This window comes from Catharus ustulatus, chromosome 12, assembly GCF_009819885.2.
Source record: "Catharus ustulatus isolate bCatUst1 chromosome 12, bCatUst1.pri.v2, whole genome shotgun sequence".
Classification (NCBI taxonomy): domain Eukaryota; kingdom Metazoa; phylum Chordata; class Aves; order Passeriformes; family Turdidae; genus Catharus; species Catharus ustulatus.
The window spans coordinates 21,000,004-21,009,985 of NC_046232.1; the positions used below are offsets into that span (position 1 = coordinate 21,000,004).

The 9,982-nt window shown below is 58.3% G+C and overlaps 1 protein-coding gene across 1 annotated transcript in view; it reads right to left on the minus strand.

Moving 5' to 3' along the window:
- The window catches only part of UACA (uveal autoantigen with coiled-coil domains and ankyrin repeats), a 29,941-nt gene extending 26,942 nt beyond the window's left edge, over positions 1-2,999 (minus strand). Inside the window, exon 1 of the mRNA XM_033070842.2 lies at positions 2,903-2,999. Within this exon, the coding sequence (XP_032926733.1) occupies positions 2,903-2,959 (57 nt within the window). The 5' untranslated portion in view covers positions 2,960-2,999. The remainder of the gene's footprint in view (positions 1-2,902) is intronic.
- Between the last annotated feature and the right edge of the window lie 6,983 nt (positions 3,000-9,982).

Consider the following 9,982-nt stretch of genomic DNA (forward strand, 5'->3'; position numbering starts at 1 on the left):
ACCCAGCACCACTTTTCCCAGAGGAGAAAGGGCTGGCAGGAGTTTCCCCATGGTTTTGGGTCTGCCCATTCCCAGCAGAGCAGGTGATTCCACCTGAACCGTGGGGATGCCACACTTTGGGATGCAGCTCCAGCAGAGAATCCTGGATTTCCCTGCAGGTGCCCTTCCCCAATTCCAGGGACACCAAGGTTAGGAGAGAACACACCTGGATGAGCAGAGCCCCTCCCCAGCTGTTCCCAGAGCTGCAGGCGCCTTTTCCCTGCAGACACAGAGCTCACCACTGAAAATCTGCACAGGTCTGAGCAGGGACAGCTCTGCCCAACACCAAACCAACCCTCCCCAGGCACTGCCCAGCAGAACCCCACTGGTACAGACACAACACATTTCCTGACCACAGCCCAGGTCCCAAACACACATCTGGGGTGTCAGGATGGTTCTGGAACCTCAGGAGCACTGCAGTCCCAGGGGGATTGAGCACATTAATTCAGATTTTTTCCTGTAAACGCTGGGGGATGGGGCACCTCCTCCCACATCCAACTTTCCAGCCTGCCCTCCTGCTAACGACAGGCATTTGTCTCACTATGCAGGGCACTGAGCAGGCTGCTCAGATGATTTTCCAAGCACCACCAGCCAGCTGGAGTTGGCAAAACCAGGTAATCCCACTTTCAGGCACTGGATAATCGTGGAATTGGCAATAAGTGATGTGGTTTTTACTTTCTGCTGCTCTTGGTGGCTTCCCTCCATCACCCCTCAGTAACAGAGCCATTCCAACACAGAACTACCACCTTCACCTGGAGGGAGCCTGCCAAAATCAGGCTGGATGAGGTTCCCTCCACCCCAGGAAACAGCCCAGGGTGGGCAGAGGAGAGAGGGATGGAGTTTCTCTCACAGGCAGCTCCTGTGCCCTCCTTCCAGGCAGGATGTGTGGAGCTGGCAGGGCTCCCACCCACTTCCCCTCCTTCCAGAACAGACTCAGCTTCATCCCCATCCAACCCTGGGGATGGATCTGTGTGTGCCCCCACAGAGAGGATTAAAACCTGATATTTGATGAGATGATGGAGTGATCACACAGCCAAACTAAGGAATAAATAAGTTTACTATGGACAAAAATCCCTGTTTTCACAGGATCTTGCTGAAAGCAATTTACCATTCTGTATTTCAGAGTAACCTCAGCTCTCCAAGGTATTAAGACTGCTCAAACCTCCTCTGAAGAGGTTTATTGGATATGAAAAAAACCTCCATGCCTATTCAAAACCAAACACAGGTGCTGTCACTCTTTGTTCACATTTAATTACCGGGCTAATTTGAGAATAACAAACAGCTCTAAAGTACAGGACAGCTAATGAACACAGAGCAGTGCCAGCCCACACATGACAAAGGCTCATAGCAGCGCCGTGAATCACGGCAGGGCTCCGTGCATGGGATGGGATGGGATGGAGCTGTCATCTGCCAGGACTCCTGTCAGCACTTTGAGCAGCCCCAGCTCCTCCCCACGAGCTGCTATTGCCGGGCAGCAGCCTCAGAAGCGATGTGCAGGAGGGTTTTGGACACAGCCAGTACCTCACAGGACAGCTGATAAAGGCAGAGTGCTGTACTCACATCCCTGTCCCGCTATTCCAGCGGGGAGCGCAGGGATTTACTGAACAGGCACAATTAAAGATGATTTAACACGAGAAGCGATTCCCAAACGCGGCTTTCTCCAGGCACAAACACCTCCTCCCTGCATAAACCCCATCCGCAGGGATGAACGAAGTAAAAACCAAGACCAAGACCGCCAGCTAAAGCCAGCCTAAGTGTTGGAAGGCACAGACAGCTACACTATCACAACGGCACTATCGTAAAGGTGTGAGCCCGGCTCAGAGCGGCGAGCCCGGCTTAGAGCGGCCACCAGAGCACGGCTTAAAGCGGTGAGCCCGGCTCAGTAGCCAGCCCGGCTTAGAGCGGCCACCAGAGCCCAGCTTAAAGCGGCGAGCCCGGCTCAGTAGCCAACCCGGCTCCAGGAGCTCCTGCCCCTTCCCCACCGAATCCTCCTTAGGATCCTCCTGTGCTTTGCCACGTTAATTCCAAGCCCGCAGCCCGCTCCTGCCCTGCCCCGCACACGGCTCCCGAGCCTCTCGGGGGGGAAAAAAGCGTTAATTAGTGCGTTAATTAGCGCAGGAGCCAGCGAGCGGCAGACGGGCACAGCCAGCCTGCTGGGCAGCCGGAGCGGGGCCAGCCCAGCCCAGCCCAGCCCACCGATCCCCGGCTCTGCTCGCCCGCCTGAGCCTCGCTAAGCTTAGCCTAGCCCCGTTCTTCGGAGAGCCGGGACCGCCGAGCTCTGCCCCGCCGGGAGCCGGGACCGGGAGCCGGGAGCCGGGACCGGGAGCCGGGACCGGGAGCCGGGACCGGGAGCCGGGACCGGGAGCCGGGACCGGGAGCCGGGACCGGGAGCCGGGACCGGGAGCCGGGACCGGGAGCCGGGACCCCCGAGCTCTGCCCCGCCGGGAGCCGGGACCGGGAGCCGGGACCGGGATCCCCTTTCTTCACCCTTCCAGGAGCCGGGATCCCCGAGCTCTGCGGGACCGGGAGCCGGGACCGGGAGCCGGGACCGGGATCCCCGAGCTCTGCGGGACCGGGAGCCGGGAGCCGGGACCCCCGAGCTCTGCGGGACCGGGAGCCGGGATCCCCCTTCTTCACCCTTCCAGGAGCCGGGATCCCCGAGCTCTGCCCCTCCTGAAACCGGGACCCCCGTTCTCCGCCCCTCCAGCAGCCGGGATCCCGGAGCTCTGCGGCCCCAACACCCGGGACCCCCGTTCTCCGCCCCTCCAAACACCGGCATCCCCGTTCTCCCCCGCTCCAGGAGCCGGGACCCCCGCGCTCCGCCCCAGCCCAGCAACCCGCGGGGGTCCTGCCCGGCACCCACCGCGCTGCCCCCGATGACCGCTTCGTGTTTCTTCAGGCGGGACTTGAGGCTCTTCATGGCGCGGCCGCGGGCGGGGGGCGCGCACCGGCCCCGTCGCGCTCCCGCCGCCGCCGCCACGGCCGGGACGCGCCGGTGCTGCCCCGCCCACCCGCCCCGCAGCCAATCACCGCCCGCCCTCGCGGGAGCTGCGGCCAATCAGCGCGCGGGGCGGAGGGGCGGGACTTCCTCGCGCTGGAGGGGCGCGGATCCGCCCGGCCGGCAGGGGGCGCACTGCGCGCGGGGCGGCCCCTCAGGGCACCACAGAGAGGGCGGGGCTGCGGCTCCTGAGGGACCGGGGTGAGACCGGGATAAGGACCGGGAAATGCGCCGGGAAAAGCACCGGGACAGGTGTGCCTGGTGCCGGGGGAGCTCCGCCTCCGTCCCTCCAGGTACAGAGCTCCCGGTGGCTGAGGAGAAAGCGTGTTTGCAGCGGCGATACGAACCAGTGGCCGCCGTACTAAACACATCTGTGCACAAAGCGATGAAGAGGTCACAGCTGAGGCCCGAGCTGGGCATAGGCAGCGTTTTAAACGACACCATTAACTCCAGCCTCAGCACGAGCATGGCCGAGTTTGAGTTCAGTTCATCCCAACTCATATTTACTTCTCACCCCATTTTCCTCACTGCACTGATGATAGGTTCTAAAACTTACTTGAGATGTTTTTAATAGCAGCCCATGGGTTGGGTTTAAGACCTTGTTTATTAGAGCTGGAGCGGGGCTGTTTGATCAATGGATCTCTAACATACAGAGCTGGAGGTAAATGTCACCGCCTTTTAATCAATGTGGCCAAACCCTGCTCAAACAATTGGGTTACTCTATAGGTGGCTTGTTTAGAAAGAAAGGAAATGGTGCTGTTAAATATGAACTCATTCGAAATGGAAACTGGGGGAGCCTGGGCACTGCCCCCTCACCCAGCCCAGATTTGGGCTCTGGGACACTGCTCACGCCCCAAAGGCCATTTGAAGTTTTTGTGGTGTTTTTTTCTCTGAAGAGCCATGTTTCAAGCAGCATCTCTCCTTTCATTCCCCCATGGAAGTCTCCACGCTTCCAGAGCACCAGCACGTCCTGGAGCAGAGCAGCTCCAGACACCTCTCAGCAAAAGTTAACCAAAAGTTTCAGCTTTACAAAAATATTGTCACATTCTCAGCACCAAGCTAACACCAGTAGCTTTTCCCCTTTTTCCCACCAAATCTGTGCTGTTTAAAGGAAGCTCCTTCTGACTCATTCCAGCACGAGGGAAAGCAGAATCTTAAAAATAACCCCTGGCTGTGGAGCGAGTGCCGAGAACCGCGCGGAGCGTTCCGAGGGCTCGGCCGATCCCAGCGCCGTTCTCTGCCCCAATGCCCACAGAGATCACACACTGCCCGGCCAGCAGAGCTGCTGAGGCTCAGGGTGCTGTGCTGGGGATGGCACAGCCTTGGGATCAGCTCCATCCTGCTGGAAGCGTGGCCAGGCACAGCACGGCTTCAGCCAGAGCAGCTGGAGCAGAGCCTTCCCGTTTTTCCCGTGCTGTCAAAGCAGGAAGTTCCCTATCTGAACAGCATCTCCCAGCCCGTGTGTCAGCAGCAGAACAAGATGTTTCACGTTGCATTGCTGGAGCCTGACTTGCCGGTGTGAGTGAAGCCCAGCTAGCCAAGCTCACCTGACAGGGCCCAGCCAAGATTCCACAGCTGGCCCTTCCCTGACCACGCTGCCAGCACTATTCCCTCATTCTGGACGCTTCTACAGGCTTTTTCTCCACTTTGCTCTTCAAATTAATTCAGGCTGCTGCTGGTTAAGATTCTTGGCGTGTAGATCCCACTACATCACCCCTCTGCACATCCCATCCCCTCCAGATGATTGGCTAGATGATCTATCGTGGAACCATAAAATTCTGGAGTGCTTTGGGTTGGAAGGGACCTTAAAGGCCATCCAGTTCCAGCCCAGCTTCCACAGACCAGGTTGCTCCAAGCCTCTTTTTTGCTCCATGTCCCTGGTTTTGTTCCGCTCTCGCCACCGCTCCATTGCTGGTTCCTGGCTCCTGTCCCTCATTGTCTGGCCAGACATTCTCCCAGCTCTCTTGGAAGTGAGACGAGCCAGGACAAGCTGTGGTTTGTGCTCCCAGTGCGTGGGCACCAAGAGCAGAGCACAACCTGAGGCTGCTGAGATAAGGTCACTCCATGCCTTCCAAATAGAAATCCTGCTGGAGATTCACTCCCTGCTCTCCCAGCTCTGGGATTTCTCTGGCTGGGATTTTACCCTTCGAAGCACAGGTTTCCTGGAGCAGTGGCTGACACTGCATGTCCCTGAGCCCTGACTCAGGGCCTGGTGGGTGCTGTGCCTCAGCAGGTCTGTGTGTGCAGGGAGCATGGCTGCCTGCCCTGGCACAGTCACCCCTGACAGGGCTGGCACAGGGTTAGTGCCATCCCCCTGATGGGGCTGTCACACAAAACTCAGTGCCATCCCCTGCAATGTCACACACTCAGTGCCATCCCCCTGATGGGGCTGTCACACTCAGTGCCACCCCCTGACCTGCCCTGTCACACACTCAGTGCCACCCCCTGACCTGCCCTGTCACACTCAGTGCCATCCCCTGACCTGCCCTGTCACACACTCAGTGCCACCCCCTGCCCTGTCACACACTCAGTGCCATCCCCTGCCCTGTCACACACTCAGTGCCACCCCCTGACCTGTCCTGTCACACACTCAGTGCCATCCCCTGCACTGTCACACACTCAGTGCCATCCCCCTGACCTGCACTGTCACACACTCAGTGCCATCCCCAGACCTGCCCTGTCACACACTCAGTGCCATCCCCCTGACCTGCCCTGTCACACACTCAGTGCCACCCCCTGCCATGTCACACACTCAGTGCCATCCCCTGCCCTGTCACACACTCAGTGCCACCCCCAGAGCAGGGCTGTCACACACTCAGTGCCATCCCCTGCACTGTCCCACACTCAGTGCCATCCCCTGCCCTGTCACACACTCAGTGCCATCCCCTGACCTGCACTGTCACACACTCAGTGCCATCCCCTGCCCCGTCACACACTCAGTGCCACCCCCTGCCCTGTCACACACTCAGTGCCATCCCCTGACAGGGCTGTCACACACTCAGTGACCTGCAATGTCACACACTCAGTGCCACCCCCAGACCAGGGCTGTCACACACTCAGTGCCATCCCCTGACCTGCCCTGTCACACACTCAGTGCCATCCCCTGCACTGTCACACACTCAGTGCCATCCCCAGACCAGGGCTGTCACACACTCAGTGCCATCCCCTGCACTGTCACACACTCAGTGCCATCCCCAGACCAGGGCTGTCACACACTCAGTGCCATCCCCTGACCTGCCCTGTCACACACTCAGTGCCATCCCCAGACCTGCCCTGTCACACTCAGTGCCACCCCCTGACCTGCCCTGTCACACAGTGCCACCCCCAGAGCAGGGCTGGCTCTGAGCTCACGCAGTCCCACACATCACCCCGTGTCTGCTCTAACTGCTCCTTTCTGTGACAACCTTCGCTTCCAGCAGCACAACAAAGGGGAGATTTATCCCGACAATGTTTGCCTGATAAGTGCCGAGTTAATGGCACACGAAATGTGCTGGCTGGTGCTCTGCAGCCTGGGATCTAATTAATCTCTGGCAAGTCTCTCTGAAATAGAAGCAGCGTTGGCCTGCACATGGAGCAGTCGAGACCAGCTAATTGGAGCCAAAGCGTCGAGCGAGGCAGGAGGAAGGAACTGCTGCAGCACGCTGGGATTTCCAGAGCTGCAGTGCCAGAGCCCGTGTTTCTGCTCCATTGGAAGAGCATTTGTGCCATTCTCTTACCCCAGCCAGAGCTCAGAGAGCTTTTGAATCAGCCACAAAAGCACAGAGCTCGGTGTCACGCACTGCACAAAATGAGGTGGCACTGTCTGAGTGGGTGAGGCTGATACCCGCAGGGATGTGACTGCAGGGCCTCCTCCTGCTCAGGGACACCTTCCTGCAGCCACACAGGAGCTGGCAGCCCCAACATCTGTCCCCAAAATGAGCCTCAGCAAGCTCTGGTTCTCAGCACTTCCATACTGCAGAGCAGCAGATCGGTGTGAATATATTCCAGTTCTCCAGGGGGTTCATTTATCAATCCATTTGTAACAGGACATAAAAATCAAACCCCAGCGTGACTGAAAGGGAAACACGCTCTTGGCTTTCCATTTCCACCTGGGTCATTAAATTACCCAGCCAGCTCCTGCATCACTTGCTGCCTTAATCATCCAGATAAATGAATCCCCACACCAGGCACACACAGAGGATAATATAATTTTATCTCCCTTTGCTCTGAGCCCAGGAAGAATCCCAGTCTCCCCTGTGCACAAACCTGCACGGCTGCATGGGGAGGGGGCACAGCCCTCGGGATGTACAGACAAGCAGTGGGAAGGTTTAATACAGCTAAACCAAACCAGTGGCCAGGCTCTAGAGAATCATGGAATTGTACAATTGGTAGGGCTGGGAAAGACCTCTAAGTTCATCAAGTCCAGCTGTCCATGCTCAGCACTAAACCTCGTCCTTGAATGTCACATCCACGTGGTTTTCTGAACATTTCCAGGGATGATGATTCACCACTTCCCTGGGCAGCCTCTTCCAAAGCTTGATAACCCTTTCAGTGAAGAAACTTTTCCTAATACCCAACCTAAACCTCTGCTGGCACAACCCGAGGCCGTGTGCTGTTCCCTGGGAGAAGAGCCGACACCACATCACTGGCACCTCCTTTCACCCCATCCTGCCCTGATTTCCCAGAAAGGGAGGAGGAAGGGAACACGTTTGGACAGCAACCTGCGCTCAGCAGTGTTTGCACACAGCTCTGAGCCCGCCTGGCCCCGGGCCGAGCTCGGGAAAAACAAACGGTGTGCCAAGCTCTCGGGAGCTGAGCGCCCAGTGCCAACTTGGCTGCTGTCCTCACTGCTCCCAGCTACTGCAGGGCAGTGCCCGACGGGCACGGGGAACGGTGCCCTGCTCACAGAGCCGTGCCCTGAGCCAGCCCAGCCCTGCTCACAGAGCTGTGCCCTGAGCCAGCCCAGCTCTGCTCACAGAACCGTGCCCTGAGCCAGCCCAGCCCTGCTCACAGAGCTGTGCCCTGAGCCAGCCCAGCCCTGCTCACAGAGCCGTGCCCTGAGCCAGCCCAGCCCTGCTGCCAGCGCTCCTACAGAACCACGGGCACTGGGAATGCTGCCCTGCTCACAGAGCTGTGCCCTGAGCCAGCCCAGCCCTGCTCACAGAGCTGTGCCCTGAGCCAGCCCAGCCCTGCTGCCAGCGCTCCTGCAGAACCACGGGCACGGGGAACGGTGCCCTGCTCAGGGAGCCGTGCCCTGAGCCAGCCCAGCCCTGCTCACGGAGCTGTGCCCTGAGCCAGCCCAGCTCTGCTCACAGAACCGTGTCCTGAGCCAGCCCAGCCCTGCTGCCAGCGCTCCTGCAGAACCACGGGCACTGGGAATGCTGCCCTGCTCACAGAGCTGTGCCCTGAGCCAGCCCAGCGCTCCTGCAGAACCACGGGCACTGGGAATGCTGCCCTGCTCACAGAGCTGTGCCCTGAGCCAGCCCAGCGCTCCTGCAGAACCACGGGCACTGGGAATGCTGCCCTGCTCACAGAACCATGCCCTGAGCCAGCCCAGCGCTGCTGCCAGCACTCCTGCAGAACCACGGGCACTGAGAACAGCTGGGAAACACCTTCCCAAAGCTGTACATCAGGTCACAAGTGGGTGTAGAAAGCAGGGCTGCTGCCTGCTGCCACAGAGCCAACAGAACACGCTGTGCTGTGCATTCAGCACGGGCTAAAACACACCCCAAAAGCAGAAAACGCCCCAGAGGAAGGGAATCTGTTTTGGCAGCAAAAGAGGGTAAAGGTCAGGTTGTGGATGGAGACTGAAAACAGCTCCTTGGTTTTTCCTCACTCACACACACATGCTTCCAGGGGAGTGGTGAATTTAATTTTCTTGGCTGCAGTAAATTCTTGTTCCAGATGCCAGGAGAAAGTTTTGGAAGGTGTACAGTGAAGGCATCTTTTCTTGGGGCTCCAAGCACCTCAGAAAGCTAATTCACCATCAGAGAAGTGGAACTGTGCTGAGGCACAGCCAGCCAGCAGAGCCGTGCTCACTGTGTCACGGTGTCTGTGTGATAAATGGTGTTAATTAAGCAGCACATTCCAGCAAGTGTCGCGGAGCTGAGTTCCCAAGTGAAGCCCAGGCAGCGTGTCCCGCAGCCTGAACTGTGCCACACGTGCAATCACAAACAGAAGTGAGAGCAAGGGACACGCCAAAAACTGCTCCCGTTCCCATCAGGACATCGCTGCCAAGAGGTTCTGGCTCTCCTCACCTCAAACTGAAGTGGGGATTGCTGCTGCCTGGTTTATCACACGAGCAGGCAGCCTTTCAATGGGATTATGTAACTCCTGGAACACGGGAGCAGAGGGAAAAGGGACCTCGGAGCAGGGCTGCACCAGGGCACAGAGCAGTGGCAGGAGAAACCCTGATCTCCCCTGGGCTGGTTTGATCCTGGGCAGAAACCTTCCCATGGACTATGGTAAATGGGAGGACAGACAAACAGCAGGGATAAGAAGTGATAAGGAGCCAAAGGAATGTAAAGATCAGAAGGAATTTAAGCAGAGCTGAGCGCCCTCCTGCACAGAGCAGCCTGGCCAGGGAGTGACCACGCTGCATTGAACTGTTTCATTTGCAGCAAAAGGGAGAAAAACGGGACTCTGGCATCAGAGCGTGCAGATCCATCAGAGCCCTGGCAGAGCTGCAGACAGGTCCTCAGGGAGACAATGCTCTATCCACGGGGAGCCAGCCCAGCTCAGGGAAAACATCTGAAATAGCTGCTGTCCTCAGCACATCTCCTCTGGAAACCAGAGCTCCCAGGCAGCCACAGCGCCCTTCCCAAACCCTCAGAGCCAGCAAAGGCAAACTCGTCCTAAGCTTCTTGTCCTTGTGTGTGTGATGTCTGGGCTTGGACCATGGGAGCCTGGTTAAAGCTCCAGTGGATCAACAGTGAAACTGGAGCCTGGTGACCTTCAGCAGCTCCC